Genomic DNA, 24087 nt, shown 5'->3' on the forward strand with positions numbered 1-24087 from the left:
GGTAAATCACCGTTGGTGGCTGAACGTGGTGAGTTTCGTTGGAGAAAAGTATCTGCTAAATAAATAAATGTAAACGAAACCGCGAATGTTCCCGCGCCGGCTGCGTCGCCGTGTGGGAAGCGCTTTTTCCGGATCCCTTTTATCGATCGCCGTGAAAGGCCCTTAGCCATTAGCGGTCGCTGGCTCTCCGAAGGGGGCGGAGCTTGGTGAGGAAGCGCACCACACCGCCGGCGCACAAAAGACCAGAATGACCAAAAAAATCTCGTCTAAGCTGGGAATCGCACCGGTGAGAAGTTGCCCGAAAGCAGTGGTGTGTTGTGTGTTCCGGAAATAACTCGCCACCCACCTGGCCCTCTGTTACGGTTTTCCATCATACTGTTTTTTTTTTTTTTTTTTTAAATCGTTATTATATCTTTGTGAACAAAGACAACGATGGGTCCATTAGGAACTGGATGAAAACAGAAACTATAATTTTAAGAATTTTTTTTGGCTCTTCCACTGTTGTCTTTAACCAACCACAGTTATTATTTATTCATTTATCTCACACTTTTCTTCCAGACAACTTATAACTCTGGGTTTGTATAATAAGCAGTTGGCAGTGATTTGCCCTTTTATACAGTGTTTTTACTGGCCTGATCCTGATGTCAGCCCTAAGTGTCCTGCGGAGGGAACGGCAGCCGAACAGTCGGCGCGAGTAAAAGATCACCTGCGTAATGTGTGTTTACCTTTCTAGATGTGCATGGGCTTGTTAGAGGGCATTCGCTGGCGTCAAGGTTACAGGGAGAGCCCCCTCCCACCCCGTGTCCAAGCGGTCCATTCGGTGGAGACTGTGCCTTGCTCAGGAAAGACCCCCGACCGAGCTCTGGGAGCTTGGGGCTTCTTTCCAGTGGCCGTCCTGAGCAGAACAACGGGAGATGAGGGACGGGGGGGGGGCGTGGGGAGGGATCTGCCTCTTTTATAAACGTGGGGCCGGTGTTTCCCATTAAAGCCTTCGTTGAGGTCGTTCCTGTTACGATAACGGATTCATTGCCGCCCCCGGCAGACCACCATTGCGGCCGCGTGTGTTTTCCGTTTATCGTGGTGACCCCACACGTCGTGGACGATTGTGCGAGTCGTCACAAAGGGATGCCGGGAAGCGGATTCATCGGTGTGTTTTGCCAGCTCGCGGGAACCCATCTGACCCCCCCCACCGCCCTCGAAAAAGACACAAAGGGGAAGAGAGGGGACGCGCGGTGGGGAGCAGAAGGTGGATGGATGCTGCTGAAGTGATTTGCATTGCAGATAAAGGTGCGGCAATGAGTGCGGACCCCTTCTTTTGGGGGGGGGGGGGCGTAAATGGCAACGAGCAGAGGGATGCCGAAGTAATCGCTTACAGTCAAAATGAAAGTGGTAATAAATTATAACGTGCATCGCGGTTCGATCAGCAATACGACGGTATTTCCCTACCCCAGTCACTGCTCTTTCTGATGCTACGAGTGTGAAGAGAATCAATCCTGTGGTAACAACGGTTCTGTACTGAAGCGTCTCCAGGCAGGAAGACATGACCGCGTTGGCCTTCGCCATTCTTCACCCTGCCCCCCCACCCACCAACGACTGGCTTGCGGTCTCAAAGATAACGGCCACCGAGTCGGGTCCGTGGGCCGTTCCGCGCTTCAGGGGAACAACGCCTTTTAAGCCGAGACATTGGCCCCGGTTATAAAGGAAAAGGGTGTTCGCCGTAAATCACGGCACAGTGACGCTCCGACCGCAGCGTTACACGCAGAAAAAGATTTGGCGTAAAGAGTCTCTCCGCTTGGCATTGTGGGTCCGTAGAAAGGGGGAGAGCACTAAAGGTGATTAATAGCGCTCTCGGAATGCCGCCCCTTTGTCTTTGTGAGGGTGCGCAGAGCCATCGCGCTCAAGAAAGGAGCGTGACGTTTCCAGATCTTTCTCCCAGCTTCAGTGTTTTTCTGATGGAAATGAGAACGATAAGGCCGTATTGTTTCCGGAAGGTACTTACCTGATTTATTTGTTCATTAGTTTTTCTAACCGTGTATAGAGGTCCTAACTAGAGAAGGTGCTCGTTGTCCTGCTAGATGGACGTGGGGGGGTATTTAGAGCATAGGACAGGTCCCCTCCTATCCTTTCTCATGTACATTTATTTGCATTTAATTGGAAGTTTCTCACACTTCTGCAAGGCAGCAAACGTTTTGGTTCTTGCACCGATTCACCCATTCGTACAACTAGGTAATTTTTACTGCGTCAGTTCAAGGTAAGCAGCTTAATCAAGGGCACTACAGCAGAACCTGGGTGCTTTGAGTGTATTGAAAACCTGAAGAGAACATAGCTATTCCAGCGTGACCAGTTTTTACTGTGATCTTCTGCAGCAAAGCAGGATTTTGGGCAATCCAGACTTTGGCAAATATCGAGTAGCGTTTCAGTCCACGGTAACGCCGGCGGTCGCCAAGGGCCATTGTTTTTGCACTCTCCGTCCAGCGCTTTGAGTCGGCTCCAGCGCTAAGTGTTTTGCTTCCCAGCGCAATTTTAATTAGATGTGTTCCGAGGCGGACGTGCAGCGGCGTGGCAGGATCCCGAGTGCAGCCCCGGAGCGTGTACAGGAATGCGTGTGACCGGGAGCATTCCGAGTCGGTGCTGCACGGTGCTGGGAAATACAGGAGGGCCCCGGTAAAAAGAGCTCCTCTTCCTCTTTCAACGCTCGATGTTATAAGCAGCGTGTTGTAAGACTCGCCAACCTGCTCGGGGGCGACTTATAAAAACTCCCGTGCATTGGTGCATCTCGAGCCGCAGCGTTGAGCTCCGCACGCAGAGCTGTGGCCCCCTGGCCCCGATGCCGCGCCGCTTCCACCGCGATGCGCCGCAGTACCGGCTCTGCGAGTCTCTTCAGGTCACAGATTATCAGCTTACGGCCTGTGGAAGGATGCTGAGGATATGAATGAGAGATGAAAGAGCGCTGGAGACGGAGCGACTTTAATCCCCTTTACTTTGCACGTCGGATTCCTCCTTCCGCCGGCACCCGGGCCGCTCCGCATTTCCGGCGAGGCTTCTGCTCCTACGCGTCCTGCCAGAAACTACAGGTGTCGGGAGGTCCCCGGAGAACAGGTCCTCGGACTCCTGTTCCAAAGTACCGAACCAGGCCGGAGCTGCAGAATCTTTGTTTTTGTCCTTGTATCCGGTGCTTTTCTCCGAGGCGACTATCATGTCGTTTTTGTGCAATAAGCCATTACATCGAATCACGTATTTATTCAGCATAGTTAGTTTTACTGCATCAATTCAGGGTAAGCACCTCGATCAAGGGTACTACAGCAGGAGCAGGGATTTAAAACCTCGTACTTAGGACTGCAAGGCAGCAGCTCTAACTGCTACGCCACCTGCTGAGTGTCTCATGACTGTACTGATATCCCTGCCAGTCACTTTTATTTCATTTTTATATCTGAAATTTGACAGTCGGAGCTCTCTGCTCAGTGATCTGAGGGTTAACGTGATGTGTATGTGTCCAGTAAACACCCTCTGCTGTTGGTTCGAGCGCCCCGCCGCCCCCCTCCCTCCCTCCCTCCCTCCCTCCCGGTGAGGCCGTCCAAGCCACTTCCATCCACACTCCTTCTTGTGGTTTTGTTGTTTTTCGTTTGGCCTCCAGATTTGGCTGTGGCGTTTGAAACGGAAAACCGCTGGCGAGCAAAATTTTTGGACTCGAGCTGAAAACGGTCGAGGTGACAGGAAGGGTGGCTTCACAGCGCCGGTGTTTTTCCAAACGTCAGAACCCTGGTCGTGTTCCGAATGATTGCCTGCCTGCGATGGATTAAGTTTATCGAGCTGCTCGGTGGGGGGTCAGGACAGGCAGAGCGTTGTTGCCGAGGCCCCTGCCCATCCTGCCCATTAGGACTCCCGTCCACGCGGTCTAAAAAAGAAGAGGGAGTGGCGGGGAGAATTCCAGCCGGAGCGTTGAGAGGGTTCAGGCGCAGAGTCCTGGAGCTCCGGCTTCCCAGAGGGTTGCAGGGCGAGCAGTAAAATTACAGTGCTCAGCCCGCTCAGGCTGCTGCGTAAACAAAACTCATTTAGCATAATTGCACCTTTTGTGTAGCCCTCCTCAAGGACGCCCCGCTGGTTTTTCTCCTTCTCCCGTCTTCTCCTCCTGTTTCTTCACGCTTTTTTCCCTTTCAGATTCCCAGGCCCTTCTCTCCAACTCCGCAAATTCCCCAGTTCGGGATTCCGACGACCAAAATCCATCCATTATTAATAAGTGTTTTTTTCCAGAGCAGGGTCGCAGCGGTCCAGAGCCTATCCTGGAAGCACGGGGTGTGAGACAGGGTGCGCCGGTCGAGATTTCGGTCCATGGTGGGACATGACCTAACAAGCGAAAGCTGGATTTGTGAGCAAAGTGGGCGACCCGCAGAGATGAGTTGGACGGTTGGCTGAAGCACGAGCGCTGCAAAGACACCTGGGAGTTCTCTCATAAGTGATCGATACACTGCTTATGAGTTGCAGGGAGGGTAGTTAATGTGGAAATCAAAGGGCTAGCAGGTGGGCTTTTGGCACAGCAGGGGTTCAGGGGAGATTATCCATGTCCCCCCCACCGGTCAACCCACCCATTCCGTCTGATTAGAGCTCGACTCGCAAACAAAGGAAATTTACAGAGCAGCTCGTTTTGTTACAGGTGACTGCTTCTCATGGCCATAACACATACACACACAGATGCATCTCCTGAGTCCTGAGAAAAACAGGCCCCTCGCTGGTCCTGGCTGTCAAGGGGCCGAGTGGCCGAGGTTCAGGGGCTGTGTCTTGCCCCCATCCCCGACACACACACTCCTGCGTACTTGTGCAGCCCCTTCCCTCACAACATCCTCGTTTTATCTGCAAGGGCCAAAGTGGCTGCCCTCAGCTGCTGAATATTTATGAAGTCCCAGAGTCCTCGTGGACAAGGTCCAGATTATTTGTTAAATTCCCTGTGAATAATCTAATAGCCTTTCCGTTAATTAACCGAAGACAGCAGCCAGAACCCGTGTGCCCCGTAATGTTTTATTAATAAACAAAAAAGAGGGTCGAAAAAGGTTTTGGGGAGGAGTGTTGTTTACATTTAGTACTTTGAGGGGGGAAAAAAGCGAGTGCCGTTGCCGGGACGCTCCCGTTAGATCGTTGCTGTATGGCAGAGTAGCTGAAGGTGCTTTCAGACGTGGGAATAATGATGTATTTGTGTGGGAAATAGGCGAGCGGCTGCATGTTAATCGTTTGCGGTTGAGGTTCCACGCTAACGAGGCGTTGCCATTTCCAAACCCAGATGAATGGAACATCTCCTGGTGGGTCTGTGCGAGGAGATGTTTCCTCTCTTGTTACCATCATTCTTTCTCCTCTTTATTGCCCCGGGATCTCTGATTGGTCTTTAGATCCAAACACTCGCCCTTCCGGGGTCGCCGCGGTGCTCGGTGCACACATCCCGGTCCTAGGTGTAGCTGCGAACCCCTCACCCGTGACCCCACCTATAATAAAAACATAGCGGCTGCTGATGGGAAGCCCCCCGGCTCCTCCCCCCCGTGACCTCCATGGACGGGGTGGCGTCAGTGCTTCGGCACACGACTCGACGCCTGCAGGGTGTCATCAGTCAAACTCAGCGGGGCCCTCGGAGGCCGAATATCAGTCTTCCTCAATTCTTGGGAAGGACGTTAAGTTCGGGATGATTCAGACCCAAAAGTGCGGGGAAGCGAACCAGCGGCCGATGCGCTCCTTGCCAGGAGGCTGGAGGGTCATTACAGCCGCTCTATTTTTAGGAAGGGCGTCGGATAACTGCAGGAAAACACAGTGGCAGCAGGATTTTGGTTTCACCACAGCCCTTCGTCTGTCTTCCTGGCTTCTTTGTCACTGCCTGACTGTTGTCTGTCCCATATGGTGAACGCAAACCCTTATTTTTCTGGCCTTTTCACAAGTCCTTTCGTAATCGTGTTTGCCCAGTGGCTTCCCTGTGGTTGTGGGTATATGGAGATGTGTGTGTGTGTTTGGAGGAACAGGCATCGTGCTAACCTGCATGTGCAGGAGAGAGAGAGAATGTGGAAGCACTTCTGTGGATAGCATCTGCACCAGGACCCTTCCTGCAACGTGCCCCATGGAAAGGGGTGTCGAATTTTGTACAATCCCGCAATTATTTACCTACTTTTACAACTGCATAATTTTTACTTTTTCAGTTCAGAGTGAATACCTTCATCAGCAGGGTGGGATTTGAACCTGGGCTGTTCGATTGCGAGGCAAGAGTTTTAACCACTACGCTACCTAGCACCCACGCTGCAGTCCCCCCATCCAGCTTCTTATTATCTTTGACTTGTGCCAATTGTACAAGGAGGGAGATCTGGTGGGATGGAGGAGGTGTACATGCTGAAGGTAAGAGGCTGTGACCTGTCTTCTGCTCATTGGCTAAAGAGCCCTGTCCTTCAAGTGTACTTCAAATTTCTGATTGGTTGTGCCCTGCATGTCCCGCCTCCCTCCTGCTCATCTCCTTTAGTTCCTGTCAACTTTCTCCTACACAAGAGCAAAGTATTTATTCATTTAGTGGATCCTTTTTTGGCTACAATTACTATTTTGTATTTAGCTGATACCTTTGTCCAAGATATAACAATGTTAAATTACACTGTAGTAAACTCCCTACAGTCATTCACCCAGCAGAGCAAGGTAACACACACACACACACACACACACACAGTGAAACTACTTTACTTTAAAGTCATTAGTTCATCTAAAACACATGTCTCTGGACTGTGGGAGGAATTTCAAGTAAACACATGGAGAACACACAAACTATACAGACTGAGTTGGATTGGAACCCACAGCCCAAGCACCGTAGGGAAATAGTGCTACCTGCTGCGCCACTGTGCCGCCCAGTTACAAAATGTGTTTCTCAAAATTAATGCCGAGCTGCTGGTGGACACATGGGCTCTTAACTGTAGTGGGGGTCCGTCCAAATGTGTGTATTCTCAGTGATATGAAGGGGGAAGTGACATGAAGAGGAAATGGAAATGAGGAGTAGTGATTGAGGAACGAGGAATGGTGAAAACGGGAAATGAAGTGGGGAATGGTAATAAAGATTAAGGAAGGAGGACTAAAGATGATGAAACGTGAACGGGGAGTGAGGTATGAGGAATGGGGAATTGTGAGTGAGACGGGGCAGGGGAGCCACAGGTTTTGAGTAAAAGCCGCTGGTGGGGGATGTCTTTGACACACAAAAGGGGCAGTGTTCTCCATGTGCTCAGGTTGTGTCCCAGACTCACGCAGCTGGTTTGCATTACAGCGGGAGGTAGTGGGGGTGGCGGGCGGACTGTGGTCGCCCTCTCCACGGGCACACGCTCTTGCCCGTAAGTGTCTTTAAATTACCGGCTTGCGAGCGTTAGTGTCGTCGATGTCGCCTCCCGGCGGTAGTGTCGTCTGCAGGATCGACATCACGTTGTCACCTGCAAGGCCCTTGCATGCAGAGACTGTCCCTCCCCACCTGCGACCTTTAATTTACATACTTTCCATTTGTATGTCACTTCTACAGGCAGCTGCTGGAAAATGTGAGCCATGAAAAGGGCTGTATCAAACAAATAAGCCTTGCTTCAGCAGTCATGTGTATGTGTGCGAGTCCTTTATCTGATGTGAAATTCATTTTTGTTTACTTTGAGCTGTACGTCATTGTGGACAAAGGTGTGTGCTACATGAATATTTGTAAATGTAAACCGCGGGGTGGGTTCAGACTCCCCGTTGAGAGTGCTGTCAACCCAGCTGTTGAAAGAGTGCGAGGCCGACCGACTCCTGGAATAGGGGTCCACGTGTAGGCAGCAGTGACTTCGGGGCAGAGTCTCCGCATTCCACAAGGCATGCCCCGACTCCCCCATCCCTGAGACAGAATTGCGGAGAAGTGCTCCCTGCTCCTCCTGAGTAAGGAGGTGACAGTGATTGGCTGATTCAGGAAGGAGATCGGCAGGAGGCTGCCGCAAAGGTGCCTTCGTCTTGGTCTCCTGACGTGGCAGCGAGCCGATGCTGCTCAGAACGCCCCCTGTCTGTGGCTGGATGCAACCTGAGGGGCCAGAGGGGAAGGGAGGGTGGACGGAGGGGGTGGTCGGGTCACGGTTGCTATTTATAGGCACCACCGCCGTTTATACACACGTACGCCCACACAGATACGCATACACACGTGCGTATGCACTCACACGCAGACACACGGCTCTAGTCACAGAGCTGTTAGGCTTGGGCAGGACCATATGGACTAGCCGGCCCCTTGCGGAGGGCTCCTGAGGAGTGCCGGGCAGCTCCTCGTGTTCCGAAGTGGCAGCCTGCTCCTGTTTAAGCTTGTTGTCTCCGCGGTCCGGCAGTGAGCTGGAGGCGCGGTGCCCTCGCTCCCCCACGTTTCCACGGAGGCCCAGTTTAGCAAGCAAAGCCACCCCGGGACAAAAGGCTGCACTTTGTTGAGGCCAACGGCACCCAAAGCACCCCCTCCTTCACCACCAAGTGGCTGAAACAGTAGCGCCCGCGGTGCCATCACAGCCGCTGCACAGCTGCACTGTCCTAGAGCCCTTTCGGCAGGCATGCCAGACACTTTTGGGATGGATCGAACCGGTTCTTTGAGTTACGGCGAGTTGGAAACCGTGAGCTGGAGTAGCACAATACAAGAATAGTGCTATTGGCATCTTTAAAAGGAAAAGGGGCAGGGTTCTCTAAGGCTCTGGCCAATCAGAGTGGGGCAAGAAAAGTGCAGTCTGTATCTTAAATAGAAAGGGGGTGGGGTTTTCAAAGTTACTGGCCAATCAGAGTAGGGTGACAGAGTGCACCCTGCATTTTAAACGTTAGAGGGGTGGAGATGTACGAGTTGGCATGTTACCAGTGTACCAGAATGTTCCCGAGGAACTTGAGCGTTGGTGCAGTCCTGGTCTCAGTCCTCGCTGCCAACACAGGCTGAGAGGCAGGTGGTTGGAGGGGGGAAAAAAACAAGGTAGTCTCTTTTTTTCCCTCCTGAAGTGTTTCTTTTTCTTTAATTTAAGACTTTGCAGTTCCTGAAAGTGATTTAGATTAAACCTGCCTACACAGTTAACTCTGAGCTGGCTGACAGCACCTCGGCCGCGGGGGAGGGGGCCAACCAATCGCCTTTACTGTGAGGTGTAGGTGCTCACAGTCTTTGCAAGGCATTGTGGGCTGGCAGGAATTGATCCAAGTGGCCCGTTGCTCACGTGTGCTCCTGTAAAGCCCCAGTTCCCAGTAGGATTTTAGAGGAATTGGTAACGGTGCTTTCACAACAGAAGAGACCACCTTTTCAACATATCCCCACGCTAATACCCTGGCCATTCTGCTTTTTATTATTCCTGACATGCACTGCATTTGAACCCATATGATCTAGGAGGGCTGGGGAACCATTTGCATTCCTTTCATAAATCTCCCCTCCCCTCTCTCACTCCATGTTCCCTGGATACGTGACTTTTATTCCACTAATAAAACCTACAGGTCTGTTAGACCTCAGCTTTAAGGAAACTGTGCTTACGGTCTATTTACGTGCAAGGGAATGAACATTTGTGCTCAGATGGTTTCACTCAGCAGGTATTTTTAGATGCCAGCAGTGGTACACTTTGACTTGCAGTAAATTATACTGTATATTATACATATTTCTCAAACAGTCTTGATGACCCCCTGCGTGCACTAAACATTAGCATCAGACTGAGTCCATGTGGCGAAATAACCTTGAGCCTGGACTCACCAATTGAGAAGCAGCTTTTTCGCCCGCCATATGGTCTGAAGTTTTGCCGCATGTAGGTGTTTCTGAGCAGCTGTGACTGTGACAGTCCAAAAACAAAAGAAGGGCAATTCTCGATGTGTTAAAAGTTCATGAGGACTTGTGCTTCATTCACGGCGTACTCGGCGCTCACGCCTCCCCATGTTAAAAATAAAGCGACACACGAGGTCCTTTGCAGGCTTGGAATGCAACAGACCGAAATGGGCCTTTAAAGCGCTTTACCAGCTGCTTGACCTCTGACCTCTGACCCTCTGTCCTGGAGCACCTCCCATGGTAAGTGAGTTACGATAAAGACGAAAGATTCAGAGCTGGAGGCAAACTGGGGCTGACATTAAGCTGCATAACTTTCTGGAACCGCAAGTCCAGTGTGTGAGGCTGGGGGTTACACTGTGGGAGTAGGGAGTGGGTTCACGGGAGCACAATCAACAGCACGCCACAACGCTGACCTTGTTCTCCTTCCACCATGGAGTGTGTTCACAATGGCCCTTTATCGAGGCCCCGTGCCGGGAAGCACAACGTGGCCTGTGTCTCTGTGGGAGCCGTTGGAAAAGCCGTGCCGGACTGCAGAACTCGCCCACACCTGAGTCATTTAGCTAACAAGTGCCAAGGACCCACCTAACCACCCTTTGGAAGTCTGGAACATGCCGTGAATGCACCCTCACATCTGTATGTAATTATTGTTCAGTTTTTGAACAGTTCTGACCTGTGTTTCACCTTAAATATGATTTTCCTTTTCTTAGTCTAACCAGGGTTTTAGAAAGACAGTAATCTTGGTAAGCCTAGAGACACAAGGAAATCTTCTCCGCCGAAAAAGGAAAACGAAAACCAGGGAAGCAACCAAAATGGGAAAATCAGCTGAGCAGAGTGTCTCGAGGAGTCTGGTTCGAAGACTTCTTTCCATGTGGCGATCCTCAAGGAGCACCTGCAAAGAACGCTGTGAAATTACCTGAAACCGAATTCCGTTCCATTCATGTCAAACACTTTGCAGAAAGGGCACCTTGAGGGCCCACAACTTGTTCAGAAAGCTCAACTGGTGGGAGGCACCGGCGACGGCCAGCAGGTTCCTCTCTCAAAACTGCCCTCAGTGTTTATAGCCGCAGGGTCCTGCACTTTGAGCTTTCAAAAAGTGCTTTGTAAATAGGCACTTTTTGAGATATGCAAATTACCATGCTTTTGCCCTGAAAGGCCCTGAAAAGATGAAATGAAAATTGGATAAGAGGAGCCCTGAGATAGTTAAGTGATTTGTGTTTGTCTGTTTGTCTTTTCGCTCGTGAACTTGTCTGTGTCCCGCTCTGCTGCTGCGAATTGATCAAACCCTTCTGGGCTTAATTGTGCGTGTTGGTAAACTGCACGTTTTCCGCACTCCCGGTTGCACAGCGGACACTGGCAGGAACGGCTTGTTCCCTATGTGAGTGTCGGAGAGAGTGCCGAGCTTCGTCGAGAGGGGCCTTGCTCCCCGCGAACAGTTTGGTCATTGTCATTTCGCGGACAGAACGTTTACATAAGAAGGCTCGCGGGAGGCGCTCTCTTTTGACATCTGCAAAGCGGCCGGCTGCCAGCCCTCTCTTCTTCCCCACCCTTCCAAACGAGAGCCAGCGAGCCATCACCAGTGCAGACGTGCATGTTTCTGCGAGCTCATGAAGGACTGGTGGGGGGCTGCCTTCCACAGAGCTCTGCGTGGAGCAAAAGCCTGGAATGTTAATAAAAGTGCAGTCGTGTTGCTTGGAAACAGAATACTCTGGTCTCCAGAGGGCGCAACTCACACTTCCTCCTTAGGCCACATATACTGAAATGAATTTCCCGCTTTGAAGGTGTTACTTTTTGTCCCTCTTTTTGACTCATTTTGTGCTGCAGGATCTTGGTCGATCAGTCTTTTGTCAGCATCCAGTCATCGAATATCATTGGATGAGGCTGACATCATCTCCTAGGAATAGCCTCTTCTGCTGCCATGTTTGCAGTACATGCTGCGACTTACGGGGCTTTAACAAGACGAAAGGTGAGCGTGAGACGTAGGTGCTGGCGGCGGCCGAGCACGGCGCATCTCGTGTCTCCAGCATCCCTGAAATGGCACCCAATGGCGTGATCGCTGGCTGTAACGGCTGCCAGTGATGACACCGATTTGTTCCGGTGACATTTTCGCTGCTGAAGAGTCCCTGGTAGTGGTGGCATTTTCGAGGGCGCCCAGGGCTGGTTGAGTGTGGTGTAAATGTCAGGCATTTGTCCCCGCTGTCTGACTGGAAACGTATCAAGCGCATGCTGAATTTTTATAGCGGGCAGCAAGCGTCTGGCATGGGTTGATCTTGATGTTTTACAGCAAATCTTAGCAGTGAGCCGTTGCTTTCAGCAGGCCGGCAGCAAGTTTGATGTTCTTGCATCCGCCTGCACCACGCTTTGATTGGCTAACAGAAACGGGGAGGATGGAGCCTTGAGGAGTTCAATGGTATTTTGTCCATGCTGATGCCAATTACCTCCCTGCTAATAGAAAGTAAGCTCTGCCTCTTTTTAGAAGCACTCCTCAAAACCGGTGCTGAGCTGCCCTGTTGACATAGGTCTTGAATTGGTCTGTTTCTCCGATTTTTTTTTTTTTTTTTTTTTGTCCCCCCCCCGTATTTCAGTTGTTTATTCCTGATGAGCTGATAAATTTCTCCAAAATAATTTACCATTTGAGGTTTGTACACATCTGCTTACAGTCATTTGCTCATTTTTTACTGTATCAATTCAGGGTAAGTACCTTCATCAAGGGCTCTACAGTGAAAGTGAGGACTCAAGCCTGAGTCCTTTGACCATAACGTGATGGCTTTGGCCGCTATGCCACCTACTGTCCTAATAGCTTAACTGTGATTTCCAGTGGGATAAATTTACATTTATTCATTTAGCTGATGCTTTTCTCCAAAGGGACTTGTAATGTTAAGCTACTTAGAGTTATTTAACTATTTATATAGCTGAGTAATTTTACTGGAGCAGTTTAAGGTAAGTACCTTGCTCAAGGGAACTACAGTTGGAGGTGTGATTCAAACCTGCAACCTTTGGATCCAAAGCCAACAACTGTGACCACTATGCTACCAGCTACCCCTGGTAGTTTTACCTTGTAAGCTGTATTTTTTTTAATGTACTTACTTAGGTGAATGATCTTACTGAATTACACCACAGCAGGGCCTCTCTAGCCACCAGTGTGTCACCAGTCCTTGTCCTTAACCGCTTTGCGGGCAGCTGCATAGGATTTTCACTTCTGAAGATGTACCTCTTGCCTCAAAAGGCTCATGACTTTTTTAATCGCTCGGCATCGGGGCAGACAGATTGTCTTAATGTCCTGGAGAGAGGGGGCCTGGGACTCATCATAGGCACCCTATCAAACTTTTATTTACTGGGACTCATTTCTGACTCAGCAGCACTGGGACTGACCCTGATTGGGGAAGGGAAGCACTTATGCGTACATGATGCCTCATTAGGGGAGATGTTTCGTGGTACATCCAAAAAGGTAACACACTTGACTAAGCACAGAAGAGCATTTGCGTCAGTGTTTCAGATGTATAATTGATGTCTTGCTGTCTGCTGATGTATTTTTTAAAAAGCTCTCTGTTGAAAACAAGACTGACGAGACATTGTTTTTCGTAGGGTGTTGTGTTGGGGGGGCATCAGTTTGGGCTCTGCCGGGTCTCCTTGATGGGGTCTGCGGTAATGAGCCCTGGATGTGAGGTCAAATGCGATGGGCACTGTTGCATGCTGGGACGTGATTAACGAGCCCTTGGTTCTGACGCTAAGAGAAACACCCAGCGCCACCCGTGGCGTCACATGCGGAAATCTCTGCTGGCTCCATGCGCCATTGAGCGCGTACATCTGCCTGGCCTCGCTTGATGGCTACAACCTCTTTATTGGCAAATTAGCCCCTGGCAACTGCATAGAAAAAAAAATTAAGCCTACATTTTTTTAATTAAAATGACTGAAAGGAGTGTAAAGTAATGAGCCTTTAAAGGCAGATAATTTTAGGTCTAATTAGGAAAGAGAGATTACTCTGAAGTGAGATATGTAGCAGCATTTCTATATGTCAGTGCGGGACAGTAAGATCCTTCTGTCTTACCTTCTCAAGAGTTCCCTGGTAGTTGAGGAATGGACTTTATTCTAGAAGAGGGAAGAGGGGATGCAACCGACATTTAATTTATTGTATGTTTCCACAGATGCAGTCAGGAATGTTCTTTTGCTCTTCTAAGAAGCTCTGTCCCCAAAGCCTTCTGTCTTTTTGTATTGGGCATCAGGGGGCGTAGTGGTTAGAGCTGTCGCTTTGCAGTCAAAGGACCTGAGACTGAATCCCATCTCCTTGTGTAGCATCCTCAGTGAAGGTACTTACCCTTAGTAAAAATTACCCAGCTGTATAAATGGGTAAATCAGTGTAAGCAGCTTAGGGTTCAAACCTCACAATGTAAATCACCTTGGAGAAACTCATCAGATAAATGAGTGACTTTAATACTGAGCCGATTACATACCGAAGAGTGATGCTTTTATGAGTGACACATAAGCAACGCGAGCAGTCACACCGCCACTTGATGTTTTCAGTGCTGGTTGCTGCTGTGGAGCGTGGGCACATGGGTGGGCTTTCCCTGGTGGTCTTTTGTTCACTTCGTTGTAGTTACTGGAAATGCTGACCATCTCCTTGGAAAATTCCGTTTCCGCGGGGTTTAAGATTTGGCATGAGCTTGGAGTTTGGAGGGGGTGCTGTGGGCTTCTGGGTTTTTTTTCCTTCCTGAGGGGGTGAGGGAGATGTTGGCATCCCAGCCCTGCCTCTGTGGGCCACGGTTCCAGCTGTGCTTGTAATGAAGGAGGCTCATTTCTGCTGATAATTAAATGCTGATCCGGGTTTGAAGCCCCGGTTAAAGTAACGTTCGATCGATTGTGTCGGCACCATTGAAAATATGATCAGCTTCTGCGATTCCTTTGCCTTTTTGATATTATTTTGTTTTTGCATGCATGGTGTGAGTTTAATTAGCTGCCGCATTAATTTTTTGTAGGGTGCAGTGCGAGGCAGTAATTCCTTGAACAAGCAATTCATTTTAATCAATTAGTTGAACGCGTATCTAATTGACTTTTCGGGACCGCATGCAGTGGAGATGGTGGCTAGCCAAAGTGTCCCAGAATGCACCACTTTCTGAGGCAGGGCATCACAACTGTGGGGGACCTCTGGGACAGTGAACGATGTGGCTAAGAGTCTTTGGGGGAGCAGATTTTAGCACCGGGAGTCATGAGACTGCTCACCTGCTGACCTCCAACTCCTCCACATCGGCAGGTCCATAGCTGCACAGATGGAGCTCTTTCTACCAGCTCCTCTACACCATTTATATATAAGCTAAATTAATAAATAAATTAATTTATGCTTTCATATATTGATCATTGTTTATTAATTTATAGAGTGGTCATATTATATTACACCAGCTTATTCTGATTGTTTGACCTTGACTCAAGAATCTGTGTTGGCGATTTGTAATAATAACTTATATACATATCTATACACACACATACTATCACACGCATCATCTAAAACCGTTTGTCCCATATGGGGTCACGGGGAGCCGGAGCCTAACCTGGCAACACACAGGGCATAAGGCTGGAGGGGGAGGGGATGCACCCAAGATGGGACACCAGTCTGTCGCAAGGCACCCCAAGTGGGACTTGAACCCCAGACCCACCGGAGAGCAGGACCCGGTCCGACCCACTGCGCCCCCCCGCCCCACACACATACTATAATTTATTTCAATTTATTATCTGTCATGGACATTCTCTGCAATGGATTTCTGTTTGACGAGGGTTTTTGGGGATGGAAATAGTTAACGGTCCTTGGTCACGCGGCACAGTGAGGTGAGTGCCACCTCACTCGTACCGTCGACTGTGTTTGCACTCAGGCTGCGCAGGTGTTTGGCCCACGGATGATGAGTGGACACCGGTCGACCTAGTCACCCTTGTCACATCCCACTTGCACTAGAGCAGACACATGCACACTGTCACATACACACAGCCACGCACACAGGTTCTGCCACCGAACAGTGAACCATTTCAATTTTTAAAGCAAAATCTTCTCCTGGTGTCCTGCAAAGACCTTTGCGTGCATATGAGCCCCCGGTGATCACACTTTGAGCCAAAAGCTAAGAAGATGGCAGCTGAGATACAACGGGGCTCCTCCGCCCGGTAGCTTGGGGACACCTCCGTCAGGAGGATCTGTACAGTGGCAGCAGATGCGTGCCCGGTCAGAGGAGGGGGATGAACGTCACCCGGATCAACCCGGATGCGGCAAATCCCGATGAGACCCCTCCCACCCGACGTGGCCCTCGCGAGGCCCTGTGAGGACCCTTAATCCAGCGTGGCACAGCTTGCGTCACGCGTGCGTGTTCAGACGGTGCCTCCTGGCCCCCGAAGCCATGCCAGCCGCTTTTTTAAATCCACGCTCCATTTTAATTAAGGTTTCTGCCCACCCTCCCCCATACACCTTTGGTGGAGGTGATCCAGAGGACTGAGCGAACAGAGATTAATTATGAATTTCCCTGCTACTCCGAGGTTCGTCCTGCAATGTCGCCGGGCGTCTGAGCAATAATGCCAAACAGTTACATTTCATAAGGATCTTTTTAGGAATCCGCAGTATTATTTATTCATTTACCCATCAGTTTTGTCCAAAGTCAGTTACAATGTTAAGTTAGTCCTACATACAGTTAGTCCTTAATTGACAGCATATGTGACGTGCGACAATCTGGATTGACGACGGCCTTCGCATCAACCTATCAGCCTTATTGTATTAGTCTTGAGTCCCGACGTTTGGTCGACAGCTGTACGACAGCACGTATTGAACGCGCCGCCGTGTTTACGATCGACTCAGTGAGCGTGTCCATCAGCGACTGAGTTTTATTGACAGTAACGTTGTTTTGTTTTCAGACCATTTTGTTTGTCATTCCATTCGTTAGGTTTTTTTTTTTTTTTTTTTCTACGGTGGCTAGCAGGGAAAAACGAGTGTTTGGGTGGTGGGGAAAAGAAAAGCAAAAGAACCGCATTTAGAGAACAAGGGTTCTACCGCAGGAGTGAGGTTTCGAACCCAGGTCAATTGACTACAAGGTGACTGCTCTAACCACTACGCCTCCTACTGCCAATAATTAATGCCTTATGTTTTGTTTTTTCTCTTCTTCCCAACAGAGCGCCAAGACGTTTTGTGTGAAGCCCCTGCCCGCGTCCTTCCTGCCGGGCCTCGGCTCTCCAGCCGGGTCAAAGGTCAAAAGTGACCATGTGGTCTTCCTGCCACCTACACTGCCTCCTGCTGCCACTGGTGGCGCTGCTGCTGCCCAGCTGCTTTGCCTTATGTAAGTCCTTCCTGTCCTCTCCTGGTCGGACTCCTCTTATTTAGAGACGTTTGCTGCGCGCTCTGTACGCCGCAGCACCCCTCTTTACCAAACAAGCACTTTGCCGCATCGGTTCAGAAGCCCCGGGTTCGGATTTGTTCTGCACCATTTCACCTCTAAGAAGGGTTTAGAAACACTCCTGAAGACAAAGCGCGGTAAATAAAGGAGCTGGCTGCCTCCTGGGCTTTTACAGGGATAACATGGGACAGGATCACGGCCGACTGGGAGCAGGAGGAAATGAGTGGTGGAGCGGTTAAGGATGTGTACCACGTAACAGGTTCATTAAAATGTTCCCCCTCAACCTCACCAGTTAGATATTTCACATGTGTGAATGGTTACTGTGTCCATAAGTAGCCTTAGATGAAGCTCAACAAACCTTAGGGGCGACGGCACGAGAGCGCATCCTTCCTTAGCTCCGCCTACATTTTGTGGGGGAGGGGTGGCACGTATTAATCCAAACCGCGGTTGACCCCACGGCGTGGAGCGCAGCTTCCAACGTTCCTTCTTTGTCACCGTTTCTCCTTTATCTGCTCGCATCTCTCCGTCTGGAAACTTATCTTAGAGACGCGAGAGCCCTCCCCCGACCCCAGCCGTTCTCTCCTTATCGCTCCAGCTGCCTTTTTATTTTGTTCCTCTGAGCAGCGTTCACACAAACGAGCTTATCCCAGGTTCTCGCCCACTCGCAGCTGGTCGCCTGACCCGCACGCCGCCCTCTGCAGATGAGCCCCGATATGGCAGCAGCACTTATCTGTCGTTCCCGTCCTATTTATACCTCCCGTACCGGTGACCCCGTTGCTGCTCGGGAAAGAGTCGAACCCCTTCCGTGGCGCACAGCCACCAGCCAGAAACGTACGGGTTACCCCTGCTCTTCCTCTTCTCGGTTGGCCCTGATCTCCTCCTCCATCCTGCCCGTGCTATTGATCCGTCAGGCTCAGCAGATCCCTCAAACCTTCTCCATCCTTACAAATCCATCCAGAAGTCTGCTTCCTGTCTAGTCCTGAAGCCCCGCCCCCTCGCCTTTCACGGTTGGGCCTTGCTCTCACCCATTTTAAAATCTTTTCAGTGTTGCTCTTGTTTAACCCCTCCCACCTGCTGCCGAGACACCTCCCGCCCTCAGTCAGGCCCCTCCCACCACAACAGAGCCCCGCCCACAACAGCAGAGCCCCGCCCAGTGGCCCGAAACCCACAGCCTGTTTTGCGATTCGTTTTCATTCACACACAGACGATGTGCCTTCGCCGCTCTCTCCCCTATTCCTCGCCTTCCTCACTCTCGCATCTCATAAATTACAACCCGAAGGAGACAGTTTTTAATCAGAAAGAAGAAAAAGAGATGCTGAATAAATCATCCCACCTCAGGCCTGGAGTGAGTGAGCGAGTGAGTGTGTGTGTGTGTGTGTGTGTGTGTGTGTGTGTGTGTGTGTGTGTGTGTGTGTGTCTGTTGCTGTACGCATTCTTTAAGAGGACTTCCCCACCCCTAGTGCAGAGATATCTCCACTCACCGCCCATTACTCAGCCCTTGGTGACGTTCGCTCCCATAATGCACCTCTTCATGACTCTCCTGTATCACTGTCAAAGAGAGAAAGGCTGTGGGGGATCATGGCTCCGCACCTGTGACTCCAGTCCCAACCCTGTGCTTCCACAGGCGTCTTAGTTTTTTCCTGTGTTCCTCCTGAAATCAAACACAGATAAATGCATGTGCACGCACATCTGTACACGCATAACCGTACGCGTAAATGCATACGTTTGCGCATGCATAAACAAACACCTTGAGTGAGCTTCATACTCGCGGAGCTTTTGTGCTCTAAGTCACAAATCATTAAGAGGACTAGATTTCCTGGTCAGGGTTGCACTTTTCTGGTGTGTGTGTGTGTGTGTGTGTGTGTGTGTGTGTGTGTGTTTGTGTGCTAATGCATCAGATTTCCGTTTTAATGAAGCACTATGGAATTCGTTAATATTTATTTACTGGCGTACTTATTTCCTCCCTTTGCAATCTCCGTAAGAGCGGAAGCTGGGCTCGCGTCCCGAGCGGTGACTCCGACTGCGATAGATCGGAGCCCAGAGCAACGGGCACCGCTTCAATAATTCATCTCCCGCAGTCGGCCGAGCGAGAGCTGCAGTGTCTTTCTTTTCCGCCCCGTTTACAGAGGGAGGGAAAACTGTTGGATTATTTACCGCATATGTATTTTTTTGTTCCGAAGTGTTTCTTCAATATTTGTTTGTGTGATATTATGGATACCTGAGGAAAATACGCACAGGTGTTCGGTGGAACGTCTGGCACGGCGTCGGCCTTTCTCAAACACAAGTGTTGATTTGCTGGGGATTAAGGTGTGAACGGGGTACGCTTGGTGGGCGGGACTTACTTTGAAGAGTCGGGCCTCAAGCGGTGTGTTTGGGGAGAAGTGACAGCACTGGTGTCAACTTGGGCAAGTGGACAGGTGCTGGGGGTCGAGAAATACCAGCAGTAGCAAGCAACCATTGGGGAAGGGGACAGCAGGGGGCGTAGTGGTTAGATCCATCAGTGCAGGTTCAATCCCAGCCTCCTGCTGCTGCTGTACTCTCGATCAAGGTATTACCCTGTTTTCTTCTAAAATTTACCAGGCTAAATGGGAAAATCACTATAAGTAGATTAGTGTTTAAACCTAACAGGGTTTAAACACTTTCTTTATTAAATGAAATACAGTTATTAAATGTAAGAATGCAAAAACAATACCCAATATAGACCAGACTCCATTTCTGTAAAACATCATCATAAAGCCCACAGTCGCCATGCACTCAGTTACTATTAATTCACAAATAATTGACAGAAATGTACTCATTAACCCGTGAACATTCAAAGACACCTTTAAACACAGCATGAAGAATAAACCTTTGAAGTGTAAAAAACGGGAACTTCTGAACATAAGTCTGGGGATAACAGCCTGGGATTTTGCTCATCCAAACTCTCCAAAAATGTGATTAAAAAAATCAAAACAACTAAAATGTGCCAAACTCCTTCACCAGAATAAACAAAAATACCCCAAGGCTCGCCTCCCTCAGGTTCTGGTACTGAAAATCAATAAAACGTTCTCATGTAATTATCTTTCCGCATTTTAAACACATGAAGACTAGTGTCCTAACATGGAACGTTACACTAAACACACTATTGAGGAACAAACGTGTCTGAATAGAACATATTATTATTATTAATATTAACAATAATAATCGGGGTGGAATTAGGTGTGTGAACATGTCTCCTCTTTGTTCATTTGAACCCCCCTCCCCCCAGGGAGAAACACTTTCTCACTTTAAAATTTGGTGATACCCATGTTCATCATCCTCCTCATCATCATCCTCCTCCACATGTGTTCTGTGCTGTGTTTTTAGGCCGGCTGGTGTGTTCACAGCGCTCTTGCAGCGCGAGTCCCACGGGGAGCGCAGCGCTTCGAACCCGGCACTCCTTCCACACTTTGCTTTTCTTCTCCCACAAAGGGCTGATCTTCTTTGTCTGCGCTGCTCAAACACACAAGCTACTTCAGTCGTGCCCGGTGTCCCTGTGGAACCGGAGGACTCTGCTGACGGTCCATGAAAGTGGGGACGCCGTTGGCGCCCGGCCAGCGCTGCTGAAGGGTGCCGGGGCGCTTGGTGTGCGTCCTGCTTAGTGGGATGCCATCATAACTACTCTTTCTGCTCAAAAGGAATGAATGTGCCTGGAGGGGAGCCTGGTGATGACTGGTGGTGTCTGAGGTGTGGACTGCACCAAGGGGAGCCTTTCATTGGAGGAGCTGTTACTTTTGATGGATGGGCAGGGACAGAGCGATGGGTGGATGGATGGATGGATGGATTAAAGAACAGATGGATAGCTGAATGGAAGGACAGAGAGATTAATGGATGGATTGATGGAAGGATGGATGGAAGGACAGAGATAGTTGGGTAGACGGACAGAGAAATGGATGGAAGGACAAAGAGATGTTTGGACAGAAGGACACAGGCATGGATGGAAGAAAGCAGTGATTAACACATATGTGATGGGACGGGGGGGTTAGGTGCAGAATGACTCATCTCCCCTCTTGGCAGGACGGCTTTACCCCCCTCCCCCTCTCCGGCCGCCACCTGGTCGACACGCAGATGTCCACAGGGACAGCTTTCCGTGCCCTTTTTGACACTTCCCTCCACTCTACTTTCAACCCCTTTCTCCTCTTCATCTTTTCTTTTTGTCTCAGATACCCCCTCCCAGAGGCAGATTAGCTGGAGCCCATGGGGGGCATGTGTGAGCGAGGGAGAGGGAGGGCGGGGCCTGGTTTCCATAACGATGGCTTAGGCCAGTGTCCTGGAGGCACTGTGTTGCGGCAGTGGGATGCTACACTGACGGAGACCTGTGTGTGTGTGTGGTCTTGGCACGACCGGACCTCTAAATGATGCAGCCACGTTACGGCTCTGTGACGGTGGAGAAGCGCAATTAAGTGTCGACATGTAAATGTCGAAAGAAGAATTTTTCTTAATTTCAGTTCTGCGTTCGTGTTTCCTCTTCGACTGAGAGCGGTCGAGTTCCCCGAGCCGCGTTTCAGTCTCGACGTCCAAAGAATCCCCGCGGAATAAAAATTCATCTAATTCAAGGTGTACAGGGATGGCCCTTTATTAAATCTACAGCTGGGGATTGAAAAATAATTGAGAGAACCTATAATACCCTGAAATGGTCTTTTTTCACCTACATTTCCGTCACTTTGTGCCCATTTTGCAGAACAAGGCCCCTCATGTGAGCACTCCCCCGAAAAACCGCAGAATGGTCTGAATGGCTCCTAGTTTTCCACATCATTCCCATTTCCTTCATAATTGGCATTTCTCGCTGTTAAAAGCTTTGAATTGATGACAGTATGACTTATTTTACAGCGTTTAGTGCCCCCCACCCTCCCACTTTCCGGAACGTTCTGCACGTGGAGCGATCAGGCGGTGTGGGGCTCTCTGGCTCTGGGTGGCTGGGGTAGGGTAAAACATGGGGAGCATCTGGCGGGCAGTGGTGGAGGAGCACAGCGCTGACCAGGCCCTTTGCATGTCGAGGTGCTGATCCAGTGACCACCTTGTAGTGGCTTTCTCTCTGGTGCAAAAACCTTTTCAGGTTTCTGCTCTAATTGAGGGCACAAGAAAGAAGCGCTGAGCTTTTCCAGGAAATATCTGATACCGCCTATGGTAGCAAGGGCGGCCCTACTTAATTTGGCGCCCTAATACCTCCCTTCAATGGGTCATCACACAGATTTTTTTTTCTTTTTTTTTTTTTTTTAAGCATTCACGGTGAAAGACGAGGCCCTGCATGGTGTTCCGGTTCTGGAATGTTCTCGTTTTTGCAGGGAGGGCCGTGGGGTCTCCACGGTGGCATGTAATTGAAGACGTCTGCGATTGCGTCTGATTTGCTCCTCTATTCCACGCCACGTGTGGGGTACGGCGCGCCACCCGTGTGCTCGTTCTGGCACCGCCCCCTTCCCTTAACAAGCGCCATTTCCTGCTCATCAGCTGTTTATCACCACCAGAACCAGCCTGCCCACAGGCCCTTAATTATTAACCCGGTGTGTTTTCACTGGGCGTTTGCTCATTTATACCAATGTGCGCATTCCATGTTTTCCCCTGCTTGTGTAGCCGTTGACCTCTTGACCTTTAAGCGCAGAAATGCGTCCGAGGGGAGTCGCGGCTCACCTCACACAACCTGAACCCACCCCCCCGTCAGCAGTCTGCAAAGCACATGGGCGTCCGACCTACCCGCGCACTGTTTAGGTGGCGAGGCGGTTCCCTCCGTTTTTGCTCCACGTTGATGGAGCGTCGAGCTGTGTCATTAACTCCGCCTTCTTTCCTCAAGGTGCTGCCCACGGCGTTCGGTACACGCCGCGATCGGCCACTTTGAAATCGGCACCCGAGGCTCCCACCTTTTATTGCGCGTGGCCAAGTTCAATAATTCATGGTGGCGTCGCTGCGCTGCTCCATGTCACCTGTGCTGTAATTACCGTCGTCGTGATCCATTGGCTTTTTTTCCCCATCACCTCTCGGTGTAAGCAGCTCAGCCTCCCGGCGCCGTGCTTTCCGACGTTTTTTTTGTACCCCGTGCACATGGTCGATTAACAGTCGAAGGAGAAGAGGGAGCCCTTTCCAACCCCACGTTCCTTTCACAGGAAAGCGGCCAAAAATCGCGATCGCCGCAGCTGCCTTGTCCCACGTGTGTGATTCATGGTGCGTTCCTGTTTCCGCAGCTCCACCGCGGTTCACGAAGGTGCCCATTGACCAGACGGGCGTGTCCGGGGGCGTGGTTTCCTTCGTGTGCCAGGCGACAGGTGACCCCAAGCCCCGCGTCACCTGGAACAAGAAAGGGAAGAAGGTGAACTCCCAGCGCATCGAGGTGAGACAATGCGCGGTGCTTTCGTGTACATGTCCACGCTAGTGGTACCGACCGTGTAGCCCAAAAGTAGAGTAGCAAGTAACATGGTCCCGGGAGGGGCCCAGCTGTAGAACCCTTCGGGACGCTACTTGGGCATGGTCTCTGAATTCTTCCGTGAAGTATGACGCTGCCTAAAAGGATAAGATCTTAGCTTTCGATGAAATGGTCAGTTCAGGGGAAAAGTGGCTTAGCGGTTAGGAATACCTCCTTGCGCTGGAAGGACCCGGGTTCGAATCCCCACTAATGCTGTAGCACCCTTGTTGAAGGTACCTGAATTTGTTTAGCTAAAATTCACCCTGCTGTATAAGTGCCTAAATTAACATAAATGTGTACCAACTGTAGGTTGTGTTGGAAAAAGCATCAGAAGAATAAAAATGAATGTAGTTCAAGGTGGGGTGGAGCTAACCCCCCCCCCCCGCCCCAAGATGGTACCGCACACCCCTCCCAACTAGCACATTTTGCTCCTTCCTTCCTCCTTCCCAGCCACTGCAGCATTTCAACAAACATGCCGCGTTTTTATTTACACTGGCTGTCTGCAGACTCACGCCGCTGCTGCGCAGATGGCAGGCGCAGCCTCCTGATTG

At 50.3% G+C, this 24087-nt stretch overlaps 1 protein-coding gene across 37 annotated transcripts in view; it reads left to right on the forward strand.

Annotated features, from left to right (window-relative positions):
• Positions 1-24087, forward strand: part of LOC108921597 (receptor-type tyrosine-protein phosphatase S-like) — a 182902-nt gene that overhangs the window by 91010 nt on the left and 67805 nt on the right. For all 37 annotated transcript variants that reach the window (XM_029249118.1, XM_029249116.1, XM_029249122.1 and 34 more), the window contains 2 exons: positions 16904-17067; positions 23319-23464. In XM_029249118.1, coding sequence (XP_029104951.1) covers positions 16992-17067; positions 23319-23464 — 222 coding nt within the window. In that variant the 5' untranslated portion in view covers positions 16904-16991. The remainder of the gene's footprint in view (positions 1-16903; positions 17068-23318; positions 23465-24087) is intronic.

The sequence above is a fragment of the Scleropages formosus genome, chromosome 25, assembly GCF_900964775.1.
Source record: "Scleropages formosus chromosome 25, fSclFor1.1, whole genome shotgun sequence".
Taxonomy (NCBI): Eukaryota; Metazoa; Chordata; class Actinopteri; order Osteoglossiformes; family Osteoglossidae; genus Scleropages; species Scleropages formosus.